At 34.5% G+C, this 22,431-nt stretch overlaps 3 protein-coding genes across 3 annotated transcripts; 1 reads left to right on the top strand and 2 right to left on the bottom strand.

Annotated features, from left to right (window-relative positions):
- The first annotated feature begins 907 nt into the window (after positions 1-907).
- On the top strand, positions 908-2,210 carry LOC105231631 (60S ribosomal protein L6). The gene is made up of 2 exons (XM_011213037.4): positions 908-1,069; positions 1,407-2,210. The coding sequence occupies exons 1-2, from the start codon at positions 959-961 to the stop codon at positions 2,082-2,084; spliced, it is 789 nt and encodes a 262-aa protein (XP_011211339.1). The 5' UTR covers positions 908-958; the 3' UTR covers positions 2,085-2,210.
- Positions 2,211-2,634: 424 nt separating this feature from the next.
- Positions 2,635-4,616, bottom strand: LOC105231632 (acyl-coenzyme A thioesterase 9, mitochondrial). Its single transcript, XM_011213038.4, has 4 exons — positions 4,398-4,616; positions 4,250-4,317; positions 3,925-4,167; positions 2,635-3,788 (listed from the first exon to the last, which is right to left on the bottom strand). The coding sequence occupies exons 1-4, from the start codon at positions 4,466-4,468 to the stop codon at positions 2,866-2,868; spliced, it is 1,305 nt and encodes a 434-aa protein (XP_011211340.2). The 5' UTR covers positions 4,469-4,616; the 3' UTR covers positions 2,635-2,865.
- Positions 4,617-6,077: 1,461 nt separating this feature from the next.
- Positions 6,078-16,687, bottom strand: LOC105231633 (glycine receptor subunit alpha-4). Its single transcript, XM_011213039.4, has 6 exons — positions 16,271-16,687; positions 9,380-9,452; positions 8,848-9,302; positions 8,652-8,762; positions 8,064-8,590; positions 6,078-7,097 (listed from the first exon to the last, which is right to left on the bottom strand). Exons 2-6 carry the CDS (start codon positions 9,448-9,450, stop codon positions 6,825-6,827), a joined length of 1,437 nt encoding a protein of 478 aa, XP_011211341.1. The 5' UTR covers positions 9,451-9,452; positions 16,271-16,687; the 3' UTR covers positions 6,078-6,824.
- Positions 16,688-22,431: the final 5,744 nt, after the last annotated feature.

Raw genomic sequence — 22,431 nt, 5'->3', positions numbered from 1 at the left:
TATTTTCTTTGAATATTTCGCATATTTAAATATTTTTAAATTTAGAAACGAACTAAAAATAGCTTTTAATCTTCAAGTGAGCAATATACGAAAGAAATTGTTTGTCACAGCAAAAATGAAATTTGAAAGGTGTCTTTTTGCATAATATTTTCCCATTGTTATTTTAATTGATTATACAATTGAATTTTATTACCATGGACTAATTGTTGTGAGTGTGAAGTACCATATTTAAGAAATGCAAGACAGTACCTACAGAAAGTCAGCTTATTTTATCTAGAATTGGAAAAATCGACCCACAACTTGTTCCATGTCCCAGCAAGAGTTATACTGTATATATATACATACATATATGTCTCGGAGTAAATTTGTATTGCGGTACCCGTCATAACCTAGTGCTGATTAAAAAATTTAAATTGTATTGTTAGATAATCACCTAGCACAGCTAACGCTGGGGGCTTTCGTTAATAGACACGTATAAAACTGCTAATAACTGAAATTTTTTCATATTTTAAGCATTAAAGAATTCTAAATAATAATTTATTTATTCTACGTTTTTATTTAATAATATATTGAACCTTAAATATATTCATAAATTTCTACCGTTTTTAATTATTTTTTTAAGAGCTTCTTATCGAAAATTCCGCCATTAAATATAAAATCAAAATATTCTTTCTCCTTGACCGATATGATAGTCTATAATTTTTTTATATATAGACATTTCTTTATAAAGGAATAAAACTATATAATGGTAGTAATATATTTTTATTTATTTATATTTATGTTTCACCGTGAATAAATAATATTATAGTGCCATCTGTCGACATTTTGAGCTTTACTCCGAAACAACAATGGCGGCCAATTTGACATATGTCAAACTTTTTGACGGATTTGGCAACACTGTCGCGCCTAACCTTCCTTTCTACATTAATTTCTTTGCGGTGTACACGTGTTTTCCAAGATGGCACCCGTCGAAAATGCAAAAAAATCCGCGAAAACGGGCAAAAAGAACCATAAACACCCGGTGAACAAATATCTGAGTGGAGGAATTCTTCGTTACTCCAAGAGCCAGGTAAAAACTGTGAAAATGTGATTGAGAAAAAGACATTTAAAATGTTAGTACAACGCCTGTGGGAGGGGATGGCTTTATTGTGCGTCTGTGCTATAGAACCACATTGCGTGGGTTCTAATTGGAACATATATATTTAAGTGATCCATTTTTCTGAATATATTATTGAAGCTAAACTATTTCGAAAAGTGTCTGGTGCGTACATTTAAACTTGGATGTCGAGTGTCAAAAATGTGTTTAGGTTGTTTGCCAACATGTGTACATAAACTAACATTAAAAATAACACCTTTATTTTAAGTTGATTATAACGTCATATAATTTTTTTTCTGTTAAATTTCAGATGTACAAACGTCGTGCTCTCTATCGTTTGAAGAATGTAAAGCAGCCAATCGTACCTAAAACCAAGCAACCCATCAAGAAGGTGAAGAAGATCAATGGACCTAAAAACGGTGGTGAACGTACCGTATACCTGAAGAAACCTAAGGCTAATTACCCAACCAAACGTTTCGTTAAGAAGCGTCCAGCTAAGTCGCTGTTCAGCAACCACAAGCGCAACATTCGTCGCAATCTCACCCCTGGACGTGTGCTGATTTTGTTGGCAGGCCGTCACCAAGGCAAACGTGTTGTGTTGTTGAAGGTGTTGAGCTCTGGACTGTTGCTGGTAACTGGTCCATTTGCATTGAACTCCTGCCCATTGCGTCGCATTTCACAGCGCTTCGTTATTGGCACATCTTCTAAAGTGAATTTGGGTGACTTGAAAGTCCCAGAACACTTGAATGATGCCTATTTCCGTCGCTTGAAAATCAAGAAGGACAAGAAATCTGGTGAAGGCGATATCTTCGCTGTCAAGAAGGAACGTTTCGTTCCCAACGAACAACGCAAGAAGGATCAGAAGGAAGTTGATGCTGCTGTGTTGAAAGCTATCAAGGCACACCCAGAAGGCAAATTCTTCAAGAAATATCTGCAAAATATGTTTGCTTTGCACTCATCGCAATACCCTCATCGCTTGCGATTTTAAATATCGCATTAGGGTAAAGTGTATGAATGTTCAACAACATTCAGGTTTTCTGTAGGATTTCCGTTTTTTAATTTTTATGTCAACACAAACTAAAAGATAAAAATATAAAATTTTTAAAAATTGGAATACTAATTGTTTAAATTCAACGGGGAATAATATTTAGATCGAAATTCGCATCGTTATTAATAAAAGATAAGGAAGAAAATATAATTTTTTTTGTGTTAAAAAGTTGATTTCTACATAAGAAGTTATTTGAAATGGTTCACATTTTAAAATAAATACTTTTATTTCAGCGATGGCAAAAGCAGGAAAGAGATATAGAAAAAACGAACTTCTAAATTTATTGTAAGCAATTTTAGCTGTAAATTTATAATGACTTTATAAGTGTGCACCAAAACAGCTGTAAGCGTAGAACAAGCAATTTGATATTTTTTTGGGTAGCTTTGTAGCAAGGTTAAATCAACTTCGAAAATTAGATGAAATGTCTATTTTTATTGGCTACTACAAGCAACAGCCACTATATGTATATCAAATTTAAACAAATTTAATATTTCATTGTATTGTTGCACTTTATTTTTTATAACGGCTCGATTTCGCTTACATCTGTAAACATATACATACATTAAACAAATAAATAGTCGTATATAGTACATATGTTAGCATAAAAAAAATCGTAGGTACATTAGCTAATAGTCGTTCAAAACATAAATAAACAAGCATTCCAAAATAAATCTCATGTTTAGCATCTTTAAGGAGATTCTACAGATTGTGGTTAATCTATTTATTCCAATCCTAAGGCATATTTAAACTTGCGTCTGCCTTGTATATACCACATAGTTTCATGATAGGATCGTGGCAGTATCGCATGTACTGAATCGTTAGCTTTATAAGTACTATAAAATAAATTTGTAGTTACTTGACCACCACTTGTGTCTAAGACATCAGCAACTGTCATTATTTGTACATAATTCATTTCGGTATAAACTATGTAGGAGGTCAATTTTATAAAAGATGTAACTGGCACCGGCTTCTCAAAACTTATATCGCAAATATGCGTTAATTTGGGACGAGTACCACAGTAGAGATAAGCAGCGGTCCAACTGTTTTCTAGAGCTAAACGCATCAGAAATCCACCGAAGACAGTATTATGTGCATTACGATTATCCGGGAATGATGGTATTGTTGTAACTGTACTCCATTCAGACATCCAACGTGCATTTGAGGGAAGCCATCGTTTGTTTAACTCCATGGTGTTAGTGTGTGTTGTTCGCTTGTAGATATCATACATTAAACTTTGTTCGAAATCATTGGGTTCAACTTTAAATATAGATTGCGCTTGTATCAATTGGCGACGTTTTTTGCGTGCCTCACCACCGGAAAGAATCTGTTTCTCTTCCTCCGTAGCTGGTGTAATGGGATTGACCGGAGCTGCTCCAGTATTAGTAGCATTTCGTGCAGCCATTAGAAAAAGTGCACGTGTTATCTTTTTATATACGCCTTGGTATTTTTGTTCTAACCAAACAACAATTTCCATTGAACTTCGTCCTACCCAAGATACATGGCCGGAAATGCGTATATCTTCTTTGACATCCGTTGTCAAGTTGCTAAAAGTAATCTTGTCCACCAAAATAGTAACGAATGTGTATGGGAGATCAACATTCGCTGGCAAGTTGGGCACTTTGATGTGCTGATGACAGACCCACACTAAAAGAATTTAATATAATTATTTACTAAGTACATTTTAATTGGTGTTTTTTCAATTTTCGAATAATTACTAAATTCAATTAAATACAAGAACGCACTTTCTACGATATGTTTAAATATTAAGTGAACTGTGTACCTGCAAACGCGTCTAAATCTTCCATTAAACGGCCCATTCGTACGTTTCCCAAGTGGGAGACATAATTATCCTGTAATCTCAAATCAGTGCTTAACGGTAGTAGTGCGGATGTGAATGAATCCTGCATTGCACGCGCTGGTAAATCCTCTGGTTTTGGCGTATACTTTAGTAAATGTTCGCGACTTTTTGGTATGGGATGGTAGCCTCTTTCTAAACCCAAGTGCTGTATTATCTCACTCCTAACTGTAATAGTTGTATAGTTTTGTATATACATAAGTATGTAATTTGTAAGCATAAATAGTTAAAAGTATTATTGCGGTTTAACCTTGATCCATGGTATATTTCGGATCCGATACATCCACGCCTTTTAACGCCGTTACGAAATTCGCCGATCTTAAAACAGATAAATATTATATTTACATAATTACGTTTGTATGCAAGTACGTGAAGTGGAAAATTTTTGCGAAACTTACAGTTGAACAGGTATTGGCATTGATTGCTTACGCACCAAGATGCGCGAACAAAGTTGCAAAGTCCGAAACATTTTTTATGTAATATTTAGAAGTATTTTAATATAATAGTCTTGACTTTGATAAGTCCGATTTCAATTTGTTTACGAATTTTGTCTACCAACCAATCTTCAAACTCTCAGCAAATTTTACACTAATCAATTGCAGTTATGTTATGCCTCAGTTAGTGTCGCACGTAGAATGCTGCCGTAAACGTTTAGATGTTTGTGGCAAACCATCGTTTTCCCGGTTTTATGTTTTTTTTATATTTTCTAGTCAAAACGGTGCAATTTAATATTTTTGAACAACTCGTGAGACTGTTAAAAATATATTTACTATTCTTTTATAGTTTTTCAAATGTGCGTTGGAATTTATTCAATTGTTAGTGACGAACGAACGAAAAAATCTTCGTTCGCGCTAATAATTTCATCGTATGTTACTAACTGCACCTTTAATTTTATCTTCCTATAGATTGGTGTGTGTATATACGTTCATATTTAAAAAATAAATATTAAATAATAACAAGTAAGGAAGAACTAAATTCGGGTATAACCGAAAAATATATACTCTTGTAACTTGCAAGGATTAAAGCCTGGGAAGTACCTTCAAGTAGATAAGTCTTGTTAGTTATACATATGTGGTCTAGGGCGAGTTTTCACCCGATTTTATTGATTTTAAGCACAAATGTGTACCGTTATAAGAAAAACACGCTCTCACATATTGGCTGATATCCGCAGTATAAAGTCACCAGCAAGTTCGAAACCACAAAACTATTACATTCTGTAGTGACATGTTTCAAGTGTATAATAAATATTCATATATTCAAGAAGTACGCCCTAATGAAGTCGGCGGCCCATAAAACTCACCAAACCGCAATCTTTTTTTTTACCAATTACACATACATACATATGTATTTTACTTATTGGCGAAGCCATTCAGCCAGAATAAGCCTCATGAAGATGAAGATGATTTTTCGATGAAAATCCGAAACATTTTTAAGTTGTTGCTCAGCCCAATTCAGGAACATACGACGATTCCGGTGGTCAAGCGGCTTCAGTTCTTGATCTTGTAAGGATGTAGGCCAAGATTTTTTCGCAAAATTCGCTACAACGACGTCACAGAGATGCCCAACGCTTGAGAAAGACGTGTGAGAGACTGGTTTGGGTCGTCTTCAATTGATGCGGCAGCAACATTCCCAACAATCACGGACACTTCTTTGTATCACTGGCACGGGAATATTTTGTACTGTGCCAGGGGATTTAAATTTTTCCACTAGACGTTCAATTGTTAATCTGACAGGACAATTATGACAACCATAAATTGGACATATAGTACTCTTAAATTTGAGGCCACTGACTCTGAATTTCGGTAGTAAATTTTAATAAATTCGACTCATTGTTGGATCGATATCTTTCCAAGCTGAAATGGCAAGCCTTACCGAAAAGAAATGTCAAAAGATCGGGAAAAATATGGCGTCGTTTGCTTTCCCAATCGATCTACTTTTGTAGCGTCCCTATTGAAAAACTCGTTATATTTGTCAGTCCGGGTCAAATTTGATCAAATGGTAAAAAATCGTTTCTTGATACATGGCATACAGCATAAAGAAAATATGCCGTAATAAATGCATTACACACTGACTTTGTCTTTAAGCGTTTGTTTTTTATTTGGCACTAGTCAGAAATGTACACATATTCATTAATTATTATCACAATTAATATATACTTTTAAAATTCGTTACAATTTAATACAGTTTTCGCAATAACAACTTCTATTAGCTTATAAAATGCAATCTAAATCAATTATTACATTAAAAATTAGTGATAAATGATTTCATACATTAATTATGATAACTTAGAGCTTATAATAAATATATGCCGTTAGGTTTATAACGGTTTACTATTCAATGTAAAGTGTTTGTAAGAAAGAAAAATGTTTCACAAACTTAAGAATTTGAAGATTTAAGGCTTTATTATTTATGAACATAAGAATTTCACAAAGAGCACGCTGCTCATTAACTTATTTCAAGCTTATATAAGTATTTATACATATTACCGCTAGTTAACATACATACATATTTATTATATAAGTATGTATACACACACTAGTTTTGATTAACTTGCTTTGGCAAATTGATTGGAATAAAATTTTCTACTTCCGTTCATTAACACTACAACATTATCTACATATTTTTCATATTCTTTGTTTACAGTTACTCGTACATACATATATTTATACATTACTGTATGTCACTTAATCTAACGAGTTGAGTTAAAACCACAAATCATACTCATCATTCACCTCTCAATTGCAGAGGAGAATGCATTTGTATGTATGTAGATGAGCCATAGCAGCTGTACATTTGGTATGTACCATAAGTATGTTGGTTTGTGCTTATAGATATTCATAAAATATGATCCAATAAATGGCGTTGAGACCGGCGAATAGCGCCGGGAAGAGTACCCTCGATGTGCGATCAATATAAATGGCACGCTTCAGACGCTCTTGCTGTGGCGTAAGCTTTGGTTTAGGCGGCTCAGGCTCTGGCGGTGGCGGCGGTGGAGGTGGCGCAATAGTTGGGGTGAGTATTATGCGCGATTCTTGACGCGGTATCCAAGGACCATCGGCGTCGAGTGGCGGTCGAACAACACGACGTGTGTGCACAACCTGTAAAGCGTGTCATTTAAGAAAATTATGTTGTAGCCAGAGATATGTAACTAAATAGGTTATGTTGTTATGGAACTGTCAGCTATAGCTATAGTTTATATGGTTTTAACTTGAAATATGATTCTCAGAAGGTTAGAAAACGTTTTAATTTAAAACATTGTGTACAAAGTTCCCCAAACATATTCCGTGAATTCATTTTCATTGATTTTCCTTAAGAATAAGATATTTTCTCAGAGTAAAACGTAGTTTATGTGTAAATCCAAAGTGTCGACTAATTCTCTAACAAATTTTATTAAAATCCCTTCCGGCGTTTAGTCGTGAAGAAGTAACAAACATTGCAACTCATAAAGTAACGTATTTTATTAGTATGAAATAAAATAATAATCAATATGAATCAAACATATCTGTTTATATGGTGAGATCAATATTCTCTGAACTTCAATCTGAGAGACATTGTAACCTTTTGGAGGAAGGTATAGTCTTAGAAGCAAATACTATTGTTCGTTTTATATGTGTTGAAGAGACAAGACTTTTGTAGCTCTGAACAGCTGGGATGGCAGGAGGGTTCATGATAATAATTTTCCTGACATAAATACTCTTGAAAATTTAATTATCTTCAATGATAACTTAATTTTACTAAAATTCTTTAATACAATAATTTTTTTAAGGGAGGGGTTAGGGTTTCAAGATACCCTACATTGTCAAAAGTGTGCTCAATAATGTGAAAAAGATTCGAATAAAATTACTCGATCCATGAATTAATTCGCACAAAAAGTTTTTTACCTTGAAACCTTAACTCTTCCCTGAATTAACAGGTCGTCAGGAAGGTTGTTTGATAAGTCTACGATAATAATGACCATGTTTGCTTCTCTTGTAAATTACAATAATACATTGTTTCAAGTTTCAGTTTCGCATATGATGACATATGATGCAATGACACTTCTCTTACCATTTATTTTTACTCACCCGCTTATTTTTGGTCATTTCGTCGAATATTTTCTCAATTTTCTCTATCTTTTCGTCCGGCACCACTTTGGCGGGTGTGATCGCTGGTGCCGGTGTGGGAGCTGTGGCTGGCGGTTTTTCTGGTTCTTTTTTCGCACCCTCCGGTACTGGTTTCGGCGGATAGGCCATTGGTTTCGGTATGGGCGTGTCACTCAACACAATATTTATTAGACAATATTCCATTAGCGCCATAAAAACAAATACCGTACAAACGGACATGAATGCATCGACCGCCTTTAAGTAGGAAACCGGCGGCAGAGATGATTGCGACTTCGCATGTTGCGTGGACAAGGTCAACAGCGAGGTGACGCCTAATGTAACACGCGCTGGCGCAGCTTCTGGCTTGATCCAAAACGAGACCCAGGACATTATAACAATCATACAAGTCGGTATATAAGTGTTGAAAACATAGTAGACGAGGCGACGTTTGAGCGTAAAAACGACTTCGAGACAAGTGAAATTGCCTGTCGAATACACTTGAGTGCAATCTGTGAGAATAGAGTGTAAATTATAAGAGTATACTTTTAAGTTTACATGTTTCTGTCCAACCTGCCGTTTCATTTCGTATCAGCGCCACTTGTGGCAATTCGATGTTTTCATCTACTACTAAAGGCGTTGTAGGATCCCACTGAAAGATCATGTCGTCTGTTGTGTGTGATACTTTTTGAAAAATACAAATAAAAAATACAAACATCAGTAATTAATTTAACAAATTAGTAATGCTTTTGCGTTAGTATGAACTTACAACTTTCCATCTGCAGTTTGCATTCTTGTGTATCATGTGGATAAATGGCGAAATTCATGATGCATGACAATTTCAGTGTTAGCTTCACCATATAAAGTATGGTCTTATCCTTGTACAACCACATGTAGTGATTAGGAATTGTCATGGTTTGAAAAGTCACTGATTTGGCATTCTTGAAGAATGAATCGGGTCGCCACATATTCTTTAGCCAATCGACTTCTAGTAATCTGTACTCTTGTGTCATGTTCTCGGGCAGTCGCAAGCGATGATCTTTCCAGGTTTGTGCAAAAAACACATCCGCTACATAAGTCATAGAATTCTCGTCGATCGAATCGAGACCCATTACGGTGACGTGAAAATAAACAATTGTTGGTTGTCCATCCTTTTTGGGCGGACGCATTTTATCATATCGTTTTATGTCCTCGGGCAAAATATCTGTTATCGCTAAGCTTTGCCTTTCATTTGTGTTGTGTAGAAGATTGTTGATGATTAGTTCAAGAAACGAAAAATATTAGCAACAGTGTTAACTTACTGGTATTCGCCCGTTGTGAATTTCTCTAAACATATTGAAAATATTACCAAGAGAAATATTTGATATTCCATAACTGTAAGAAAAGAAAAGGATTTGTTAAACAAAAAATAACATATGTAAAACAAGAAAAAATGTTAACTTCGGCTGCATCGAAGCTATAAAACCCTTTATAGATGCATTTCTTGTAGCATACAAGCTTTAAAAAGATCTGGTTCTTGATTTTGATTGGTTTTGATTTTGAAAATTTGCTGTAGTGATCCGATCTTAATACTTGTTCGGAGATAATAGCCTTGCCTTGGACAATAGTCTTTATTAAATTTCTAGTAACTACATACATATATCGTGTCAAATAAAAAAGTTTTCCACACAAGAACTTGATCGGCCAGTTTGTATAGCGGTTATATGCTATAGCGATCCAATTTGAACAATATGTTTGGAGATATAGCCTTACTCAGGACAATAATCTTTGTCAAATTTCGTGAAGATGTTTCGTCAAATAAACAAGGTTCCAATACAAGAACTTGATTTCGATTGGTTAGTTTGCATGGCAACTGTATGCTTGATTTTAGTTTGTATAATTTTAGTAGATTTAGATTTTGACAAACGATCTTATGGATATGCGTTCTTTCTTTCTAGGTGATGCAAGCTTCCTGGCAAACTTTATATACAAATACTAGGCAGTCGAAAAAATCTTTTCGTATTTTGTCAATAGATGTCGTTGCAGTCGTTCACTCGGTTCCGTTCTGGAAATTTCGACTTGAAAGATGCACCTCGCTCTGGTCGACCTATCGTTGAAAAAGTCTATGGAATTATGGAAAAGTTTGACCAGGACCGTCACATAAGCAGCTATGACATTGCTAAGGAACATAACATTCATCATCAAAGGGTTTTAAACCATTTAAAAAAGACTGGCTACAAAAGAAGCAGGGTATTTGGATACCACATGAATTATCTGTGAAAAATTTAATGAACTGAATTAACATCTGGGATTCTTAGCTGAAATGAAATGAAATTGAACTATTTTTGAAACGTAAGGTAACAGGAGACGAAAAGTGTATCGAATACGACAATAATGTGCGAAAAAGATGATGGTCCAAACGTGTTGAAGCTCAACAAATGAACACAAAACCAGGATTGACGCTTCGAAAAGTTATGCTGAGTATTTGGTGGGATTGGAAAGGAATCATCCACTATGGGCTGCTCAAGTCTGGTCGAACGATTGATTCTACATTTTACTGTCGACAACTGATGGGATTGAAGCAAGCAATCGCAAAAAAACGGCCAAAAGTGATCAACAGAAAGGGCTTCGTCTTCCATCAGGACAACGCTAGACCACACACATCTTTGATGACTCGGCAAAAACTGGGAGAGCTTGGCTGGAAAGTTTTGATGCATCCACCATATAGCCCTGACCTTGCACCATCGGACTACCATTTGTTTCGGTCAATGCAGAACTCCCTTAATGGAGTAAAGTTGGCTTCAAGAGAACCCTGTGAAAATTAGTTGTCGCAGTTTTTCGCTGAGAAATCAGAAAAGTTTTACACTGATGGAAAATTGCCTCTAGCGGAAAAATGGCAAAAAGTGGTCGACCAAAAAAAAGAGGAGACTTAAATGGCCTGTCCCTCCCACGAAGTAATACTTAATTGGTGGTTCTGTGGAAGAGCGAAGCAGGTTAGATTTAGCAGATTAAAGTTCTGCACTCGGGCTTTCGACGTTTCCCCTAATATTAAAAAAGAGTACTAATCGAATGACGGACAATATAAATTTAATTCCAAACACCTAACAAAATATTTACCTCTCATAGTCAAATCTTTATTACTTCTTGACTTCCATCAGTGTCTCAGAAACAATATTAAATAATTGATCAGTGATTAATTAAGTCAAAGTCTTAACCTTTTCATTTTCCCAAGCTAAGTATTTTATTATTATTTTACTTTGTGCAAATATTAGTCACACACTGTCAAGGTAAGGGAGGGCCTAGTAAGTAGAAAATGTAAATAGGAAATCGCTAACCTCAAAATTTACCCTTGAAGTAATGCCTAAGACGGCGGCAATAATTTCAAAATCCTTTCAACCAGTGTCACTGACAATGACAATCGAATTGAAAACGGAAATAACAAAATATTCATTAACAATGAGGAATTACCTTGACAGCTGCGTAATTATATGGATAGTTCGCGCAGATCCAGAAATAGTATCAAGGCATGCAAAGATTTTCAATCACACACGTATACACACATACAAGCATACATGCATGTCTTACTAAAATTCACATACATATAAATCATACACACACAAAGTCAAATTACGTCGAATGCGTTCATAAATATGTCTAAGTATAAAATATTGAGAGAAATATTCAAATGAATTCAAACACAAAAAGAAAAAACAAAAACAAAAACAACAAAAAATTATAATAAAAGTCAACGACGCATATTTCCTCATCGCCAAAGGCTGGAAGTCTTGGCAAGGTTTGTGGTTTGCACTAGACCTTCTTGCAGCTGTGTGACGGTCACAATAGCGACTTAATTCACAATTAAAACCACTTGACTAGAGTGGCCGCCACAAGTATCTGTATGCGCTTTTATGGCGCATTGTCATGGCATGAAATGCGGTGATGCTCGCATCAACGTTGTCTCGGAGGTCGACTTGAGTATGTGTTGGGGTCGTTGTCTAGCGTCAACGATGCCAGCAGTGCCGATTAGGTATTGGCGAAAAAAAAGTTGCGAGAAAATCGACATTCAAAAACGTAAGCAAACCGCAAGGACACTTTGAACAAAAAATTGCTCGGGCGTAGGCAAAAACATGCTATTTAAACAAATTTGCATTATGAGTACACCATGACGTATGAGCAACACAGCATTTGCCTATGAGGCACCTCTGTTAATGTGCATTTGGTTTAAACTGCGCATAACTTTTAACGCATTGATTTTAGGAAAAAAAATATTATTATTTGAAGTATACCATTTTTTAAACTTGAAAATATATAGTAGTAGCTTAAGCAGTTACATGGGTTCCCTCGGCTAAAAAAGAGCCTTTTCTCAACATTTTTTACTCATATAAAAAATGAAGTATTATATTCGAATTCTTTACTGTTACAAACACACACTATTTACAAAGAACTTCTGAATTTTTTGGAAAACAAATATTTTAAACTCGGCCACTGCGACGTCATTTCCGGCGACCCCTCGGAAAAAAGATACGCCCGCATTGGCAGGATAACTCCTTTCAGGAAGAAGGAAAAAACTGAAAATTGGATTTTTGGCAGACAATTTTACAAAAAAGAATTAAAATTTCAGTGAAAATGTCGTGGCGATTTCCGACTTCAAAAACACAGTTTCGAGAAAAACGCGTTTAGAGACGGCACACTTAACCTAGCTAGCCTCAAGCGCAAAAGCTCTCTAGGCTGTATCTCCGAAACTATTACTAGGACAAACTTGAAAATTTAGGACAATATTCTAGAGATGTTGGAGAATTTAATAAGACAATACAAAAAATCGATTTTTTGAAACCCGTAAACCCAAAGAAAGAAATAGAAATATGATGAATTGATGAATTGGTTTCAATTGAAAAAAAAAAACTTGTTTACGTTGGATAATTTCTTTGAGCGTGAAAGCTAAAACTTCAAGCGGCGTCTGCAAAACAATCAAATTTGAAAACCATCACATTGTGTCAAGTTAGGGCTATTCGACGGTTGGTTTTCCAGATTTCTTGAATGACAACTGGCAAACAAAAGGTTCCATACTCAGAGCTTACTGTACTGCGTTGTTCCAGTGGTATGGTTGTGACATGTTCAGTTTTTCCAAAAAGTAGGGAGCTATTTGCTTGGAAGTGGTTTCTGAAAACACTCGTACCATCGACTACTGTTTACTTTAGGGATCATGTGCGTATATCCAAAATTTATCAGCTGTTACGATGTTATACACGTATTTCGAAGCACCGCTTACATTTCAATCGACCAATTGACATGAGCCTTGTTTATAGCGATCGACAAATTGTTATTAATAAATTGTGTGGATCCAACGTGCACGAAATTTTGTACAGTCAAATTATTTCCGAAGCTATAATCGTTTATGAAATATTAAATGTGTGCTGGAACCACTGATGTCTACCGTTGTCTTAATCTCATGATTTTGCTTTATCATTTTGTTCACAGCATCAATAGTTTCCAGAAGAACAATCGATTTTTGATCTACGATCTCCATTCACTATACTATCGATAAACACTTGTTTTTGATGGTGTTGCTGGGTTAATTTACGTCAAAAGTTGTAAAAAATAATCGCACTAAAATGTTCGCGTTTAAATTTAATTTTTTGTCCGAGTTGAATATTTTAAGTTACTGCAAACAACAGCAATATATTGAAACAGATTTTTGTAGCAAACAAGAAAAATAAACCTGGACGTTCAATAAAGCAACTTGCTGTTTATGTATAATTAAATTTATTGATATATGTTCCTATACCTTGTTCATGCTATACCTTGGAAAGAGAAATTATTCGATTTTTTGGACACTAAATAAAGTTACTCATACGACGCGTGCCACAATTTATTTTTATTTTATAGTGAGTTTCGAATTTCATGATTTCCAAAAGAATTTTTTTCAACAGGTTTTCTGGTATTAAATTTTCCAAATGCGATTTTTTGTCGTTTTTTTTGTAAAAAAATTACTTTAAAGTGGCTTAAAAATCCAATTTATTGCCTAAGAAGGCCTTTTGAACTGTTTAAAAAATGTGCTCCGCTAACAATTTGGCATTAAAATTAAAAATTCTTTCCACACAAAAACATTTTTCAAGTCTATCTCAGCACATTATAAAGATCTGTGGTTTATAACGGAACTTCAAAATTATTTAAGACCACACATTTTTGTTTTTAAATTCAATAGTTTAAATATTCAAAAGTATCTATCTAAGGAATTTTTCAAAACTGACATTATTTATTATTAAGTGGCAACTAGTCTAGTTTAGCGCATTCTGCAACAAGCTGAAACTTAAAGCGGTTACATGGGTTTACGGTTATCAAAAAATCGAATTTTTTATTGTTTTATTAAATTCTACAACACCTCTAGAAAATTGGCTTAAGTTTTCAAGTTGAGTAATATTTACGGGAACACAGCCTTGAGAACTTGTGCGCTCGAGGCTAGCTTGGCTAAGTGCGCCGTCTTTCAACGCGTTTTTCTCGAAACTGTGTTTTTGAAATCGGTTGGCAAGATTACGCGAGAACTACTCAATCGATCTTCATGAAATTTTCCACAGGTATTTGAAATACAATTTTTAAAGATTTGGGGGAAGCATTTTTTTCGATTACAACTATTTGAAAAAAAAGTTGTTGCGAAATTTTCATTTTTTTTGTAAAAATGTCTTCCAAAATCACAATTTTTAAATTTTCATCGAAAATGGCGTCGCAATGGCCGAGTTTAAAATATTTTTTTCCAAAAATTTCAGAATTTCTTTGTTAATAGTGTATGTTGGTAACAATAAAAAATCTAATAAAATATTTAATTTTTTATATGAGAAAAAAATAGTTGAAAAAACTGTTTTTACCCGAGGAAATCCATGTTATCCCTTAACGTGGAATAATAAACGCGTTTCTTTCGAAAATACTTTTTTGATGCAGTTATATCAAGTTATAATAGACCGATGAGCTTTAAATATAGCCACAACATTCTTTAAATATCGCTCTATCAAATGAAGCAATAAATATTTAAAAACTGAAATTTGTAATATTTTTAAAAAAATTCGACAAAGCTCGAAAATTAAAAAAAAGTCGACTTTTATTTTTAAGTAGCCACCATTTTATCATTTTTTATAGTTTTTAGTTACTTGGGTTACGACATTCGTACTAATCGAGTTTTAATTATTGTTTTATTTTTCAGTTACTACAAAAGTAGAATAATGGTAACGAGGACACGGCCCTTTCTCCGTCTACTTCAAGTACGCATAACTCCATGAAAAAATAAAAGTTTGAAATTAATTTCGTGTTCACCAAATGATAAAAATGGTGAGTAAAATTTTTGAATGCTTTTTTATCAAAATTCGAAATTTGAACATATGTATATGTATGTTAGTCGAAAAAGTCTTTTCGTATTTTATCAATAAATGTCGTTCCAGTCGTATTTCTCCCGTGCTACCAATCACATTGTGTCATACCATATAGTGTTGGAAAGGTGAGATCTTGGGCTTCATTTAAACAAAAAAAAAATAAATTTGAGGAAGTTGAAAAAAGTTACAGCTGTTCAAAAATGATTGAAAATAATGAAGAAATTCGAAGTATTTTGTAATTTTTGAAATCAATGAAATTTGTGAACTTTATGGAGACGGTGCTGCATCAGTTCGCGTAGCACAACAATGGTTTCGCTCGCTTCCATTCTGGAAATTTCGAAATTTCGATGAATGTTTTACACTGATGGAATAATGTGTCTAGCGGAAAATGGCAAAAAGTGGTCGACCAAAATGATATATATTTGTTTATTTATTTATTAATAAATATAAAAAATAAGTTGAAGTTTGATTAGAAATACGAAAAGACTTTTTCGACTACCAAATAAAATTTTGAAACTATTTACTTATATTATTTTTCAAATATAAATTAGCAAATGACAAAAAATTTTTAGTAAAGTTGTAAATTCTTTTTTATCAAATGCAAAAAAACTTTCGAAATTCGAACATAGATATGTATTTCTAGATTTTCCAACATTTTCACCAAAAATTACTAGAAATTATTATGCATAAATTTTTTTTTATTGTTTTTAGATTTCGATTTTAGTGCTACCAATTAAAAATATTGCCACTTTCACACCAATTGTTAAAATAACTTCAGTGTTTTTATTATCGCAGTTTTTTACCTTTTCTTATTATTTATTTTAACTTAATTTGTTTACTTATTCAACTTACCGAAGCGTATATGTTATGCAAAATTGAGCAATTTTTATATGCGAAAGTTCTATTTGCCAATTTCAAAATCGCAATGCACAACAATTACTACTATATTTTCATTATTGCTTTATAGCTAGTAGCTTCTGGAAAACACTTCAATTTTTTCACAGACAAACTTATGTAACACCGTAGGCGTACTTTAGTGCTTTCCCACAACAAAAGCGCGTTTTGGCTTTTAGCACGAATATTTGCTAAACATATTCGAAATTATTGTATTTCTATGAAAACGAAACTCATTTTATTTAATAAAAAAAATTGTGGAATTTAGCAATTTTTATAGCAAGTTTTTGATTGCCTTAATCGCTTTGAAATTGCTTTCACTTTTCGATTTGCACGTCTAATTGCGCTGAACATCCGCCGCTGACTGACGGTTACGACGTTGAGATTTGAATTTAAACCCAGTAAATTCAGAAGCTGATACAAAAGCATCCGCAGCCCGTGCAGCAGAGCTGAAGCAATGCAACGCTCGTCGCTAAGCAGTAAGTAGCTAATGCACATACGTTGCAGGGCGCTGGAGTGCTGATACTCATTGGCATCTGCGTGTGCCTCGGTGGTGGGCACTTGACGGATGCGGATGAGACAACGGCGCTGCTGCTGTTGTTGTTATTGTTGTTGCAATGCTACGTCGCTGAGATGGAAAATACTTTTAATCTCTGAAATTTGCTTGCACTTTCCTTCCGGGCGCATAGACTAGGTAGGTATGTATGGAACGTGTATGCATGCCATTATATATATAAATATGTATGTAAATCTATAAATATATATATATATATATCTATGCTTGTATGTTTGTGTGTGCCTGCCTCCATTGCTTTAGTGTTAGCATTTGTGAGCTGCTCAAAGCGTAAATTAAGCGCTCAGTGCTAATGCATAGCGCTCGCCTGCATTGACGAGAAAGGATTCGGCGCAATGACGTAATTTTATTAACGATTTCGATATTCAATCTTGACACCTGTACATATATTATTAAACATTTAGATACACAAATATAACATTTAACAGTCAATAACTCAAGAAATATGCACCAAACGTTGAAAACCGTTAGCTGCACTACTGTATTCGTGTAAATTCTGCCTTGTATGTTCAAAGTGCGTAGCAAAAATCTTTATAGAATACCAATTACTTATATCTCCTACTATAACTGCTGTTTGCTAATTGGCGCATATTGAAAATGTGCGTGTGTATGTGTTCGTGTGGCTACACAATTGCTTATCTAGCATGCGCCTTGTTGCTTGCATATGATTTGCTGCTGCATCGGCAGTCACTTAACATAAATTCCACGAGTACTTTGACATTGCCTAATCCTGTCGTCATTATTCCTTCTAGTGGCACTTAAGCAGGCTGCTGCTGCATTGCTGAGCGTTGGTTTTGCAGTAGTTGCTGCCCCGCTGCGCTTGTTGTTTTTGTACTTGTTTGACGCTTTCAATGTTAAAAAAATGATTCGCTTCGACATAAATTATCGATTGCCTGCTAAAGTGCTGCTTCAAGTCAAGTTTAATCGTTTTATTTTAAGCTAACACACACACACACACAAACGCTTGTATACAATTATTCGCTTAGCTGTATATGCGCGTGAATTCGGCGCAATGTCTTCACTGTTGTTGGTTTAAAAATAGCAAACAAAAAACAGCTGTGCACGCCAAAGTAGCTGAGAGCGCATGCAGGCACACATGCAAGCAAACAAACTATACACATGTGTGTGTGTGTGTGTGCAAGTTTGTGTACGCATAGTTTGCATTATGCGCCTTAAGCATAGTTTTGGGGGCTTCTTCGGTGCATCTGCACCTAGATTGGTGTCAATCGGACACAAGTGTATAAATATGCAAATACAAACATTGTTTTGCATTACATAATTATAATTGCGCTGATTTTTGCAATAAAATTTCAAACTATTAAAGACTGTGTTTAAGCGGTTGCAGGGGTTCTCTCGGGTAGAAAACAGCCTTTTTTCAACAATTTTTTTCTTATATAAAAAATGAAATATGTTATTAGAATTTGTTATTGTTACAAACATATTCCTTTAACAAAGAAATTATGAAATATTTGGAAAAAAATATTTTAAACTCAGCCATTACGACGCCATTTAAGGTGACCCTCGGGAAAAATATGCGCCGCGTTGGCAAGTTAACAGAATCAAATTTAGGAATTTGAAAATTTAGAACTTAGAACTTGAACGAAGGAAATAGAAATTTAAAATTGGGTTTTTGGCAGATATTTTTACAAAAAAAAATAAAAATTTTATTGAAAATTTTACGAAATTTTTGTTTTCAAATAGTTGTATAGAAAAAAATCCTTCTTTCAAGTGTTTAAGAATTATAACTCAAAGATATTTGTAAAATTTCATGAAAAACGGTTGAATACTTCTCGAGAAATCTTGCAAACCGACTTCTCCGAAAGTATTACTCAACTTGAAAGAAATTAATAGGACAATAAAAAATTCTATTTCGAAACCCATGAACCCATTTAATGCGTTTAAAGAAGAGCAAAGGTATGATAAATCATCAGCTTCTAAAACCTGGTAAAACTGTTAATATGACAACAATGGATCAAAAATAACTAAAATGTATTTTTCTTTACTTTCCCATTCAAAATTAGTATTTCAAAAACACGCTCATTTGATACCGGAGTTCAGTTCACCTAACGGTTGTTTGTATCAAAACTAAAACTTATCCAGATAAATGGTGTTATGTATATATTAGGGTGTTTTTTTTTATTGAACTATTAATTTTTTTCATTCCCGTCACGAAATTTCTTATGAAATAACCTAAAAAAATTCCCTGAAAATTTTAGCTCTTAATATTAACATTATGAACTGAACCAAGGCCTGTAAAATTTTCCATAGAAAATACACTACAGTCGTGAGTTTTTATCTTTAAATTCCTACAGATCAGAGGTATTGTATGGCGTCGCTTTGATTTTAGACGCATATTTCTCAGAATTGTTCACTCTATAAAAGTGCCCAGTGCAACAAAGTCATAGCTCACACCGGCGAGGTAGTACGGGGCTCTAAACCCGATTTTTCTAAGAATTTCCCATTTTTTTGTATATATCTCGTAAATGACAGGAGCTATAGAAAAATTTAAATGACGAATTTGTAGGAAATTTTATTTGCTATAAAAAAGATCCAAGGTCAAAATCGCTATCATTAAAACTTCTCGAGATATTCGGATTTTTAAATAAGGCTTTATAGAATTTTTATAGATGGTATGTACGGATATTAAAAAAAATTCCGGTGGTTTTTTGGCAATCGTTCGCTACAATTTGATGAGTTGTTGTCGATAGTGTTCTTCATTAATGTGTTTTCCCGGTTTTACAACTTCATAAAACGTCACCCTTCGGAACACACCTGCTACAGAACATTACTTAGACATCAAGGACTTTCGGCTTTGCCGTTGATTTGGGTTTTTCTACAAATTCCTCATAAGATTTGTTGCATTTATGGTTATCGTAATGGATCTATTTATATCACAATCCAATGCACTTCTATCTACTTCATGCTGTGCTTGATGCAACATCATTTTCCAACGTCGTTTGGCTTCAATACACTTCGCGCACAATTTCCTAGTCGTTGAACATATCCGGCAGCTTTCGAACCATTTTGAAATGACTGTTTGAATGTCTATCAAAGTCTCCATCAGCTTCTCTTGTGTTTGACAATCGAATAATCCAGTTCCCAATCTACAATATTTTTGGGGCGTCCAGCACGTTCTTCGTCTTCTAAACCAAAATCAATACTTTTAAATCGTGCAATCCACCTTTCTTACATTCGCTCAGGTAGAACATATTCGCCATAAACTTCTATTATAATACGTTAGCTGAGGTACATATAGACCAAAGAGTTCCTATGGAACCCAATTCATAAAAATTCCCTTTAATGTTAATGGTATTTTTACTTATCAGAATATGTTATTTTATATACAAATATAGCTGACATATAGCTGCCGTATATTATCAATGAAAGAGCTTTAATCTTCTTCTTTATTGGCACCGCTTACGCCGTTATTGCCGAGTTTACATCACCGCGCCAGCCCTTCTTTCTTTTCACTGTTTGACACCGATTGGAGATTCCAAGTGTAGCCAGGTTTTTCTTTACCTGATCTTTCCAACGGGGGGGAGGTCTTCCTCTTTCCACTGCCGGGTACTACATCGAATACTCTCAGAGCTGGTGTGTTTTCGTCCATTCGAACGATAGGTCGTAGCCACTGTCTCTTAATTCGCTGAACTGTGTAATGTATTCGTATTCGTCGTTGCTAATTCAAACGACTTCGTTTAAACTATCTCTTAAAAACCCGTAACACCGACCCATAAGATGTAGTCATCGTACATGCCTCTGCACCATATAGCAGAACCGGGATGATGAGTGCCTTGTAGAGTTTGGTTTTTGTTCGCCGAGAGAGGACTTTACTTCTCAATTGCCTACTCAGTCCGAAGTAGCACCTGTGGCACGAGTTATTCAACGTTTGAAGCCAAGTCACGAGTGCGACGACGGTTTGTTTGATGACAGGAGTTATTTCGTTTTGTTCTCGTTCACTGCCAGACCCATTTGCCTCGCTTCCTTACCTAGCCTGGTGAAAGCAGAACTAATATTTGATATATACTTAGTGAATATATATTTAGTAAAAAAATATTGTTTTTTAGTTTTTGATTGCTGTGGGAATGTGGATGTGATTGGCAGCAAATTGCCTCATTAGCACCGAAGTTGGACAAGAAGTCGCTAAGGACCTGCAATACAGTGCAGCACAACTTTTGTCTCTAGTTGACAACATAAATTGACGACATTCCTCTTGTATTTGAGATTTCACAAAAATGTAAAAATATGTGAGAGTGCATAGATTTCACGAGGGTAAGTTGTTTCTCGCTGAAACTGAAGATAATCTTTTATTAAAAAAAAAATATATATTTAATTTAAAATCATAAGTTACAAGACCTCTAAAATCGTAAAAATCTTGCTTATCATAAAAATTAACTGAACTTAAGACTTAAAAGTATAATTATAGAAATACGAAAATACTTTTTCGACTACCCAATATGATAATTTCAGGTATATAATTTGAAAGTGTATGACGTCGTAGAAATAACGAATACTCAATTTAGTAACTTATTGTTATGCTGAAATCATTTGGCTTATCATTAAAACCACAAATGTGTGATATGAGTTTATTTACCGGAATAATAATTATTTCTAAAAATATTCTGTACAGAAGAAGAAGAAGGAAATTTGCTCGTTTCATGGATATTAAATATTTTTATTCAAGTTAAGCTCTTATTTCTTCTAATAGTAATTTATTTTAATAGTAATTTCAAGGATCTCAATTGACAATACTCAACAAACTTGGCTCTGCCGATGATGACTATTCATTGACCTTGCCAATGCCATGAATATACATACATACAAAGATACTAACATTTTTTTTTTTTTTAATTTTTCATTTAGCAAATATTTTTAGGTACTTTCCATTGCATATACATATGTGTTTGTACTACATATGTACATTTACTTACTTAAAATAAAATGTTCAAGGACAAGTCGCATTACGCATGCAAATAAGTCTATTTATTCTCAATAAATTTGCTTAAAAAATCTTTTCGCACTTACCTTGCTAAAATAGCCACATATGATTAAAAATTACAAATGCAACTCATTTCTATGTGAGAGTGTATATGTGCTATATGCTTGTATGTATGTCTGTAGTTTAGTGCAATATAAGAAAAAATAGCCTACTTGCAGGCGTTCTATACTTTCGCGAACGTTCCAGACGGAGGACACTTAACAAGCAACGTTTCAACGACAGCAAGCATCATACACACACATACATGCATGTATGTGACAGCAACAACAAGTATACATCAGCACCATTATCGTTTTCTTCAGTGCCCCACCAGTAGTTTTCTTGCCACATGAGCCTCTCATGCGCTGATGCAGCAGCGTCAGACTGCGCACCCATCCGCCACTGCCCGACTCATACACTTCCCTATACATACATACATTTCCATGCACATAACAGGGCTGCATGCCGCCCAGCGCATTTACGTCAAACACTTTTGTGGCAACTTTAAGACAACAAGTGCCGCACTTAACCTCATCTTATAAAATCAGCGCAATAAAAAAGATTGGAATA

Source organism: Bactrocera dorsalis, chromosome 2 (genome assembly GCF_023373825.1).
Source record: "Bactrocera dorsalis isolate Fly_Bdor chromosome 2, ASM2337382v1, whole genome shotgun sequence".
Classification (NCBI taxonomy): Eukaryota; Metazoa; Arthropoda; class Insecta; order Diptera; family Tephritidae; genus Bactrocera; species Bactrocera dorsalis.
The sequence above is the reverse complement of the archived record's forward strand: the minus strand, read 5'-3'. Positions and strand labels throughout refer to the sequence as shown.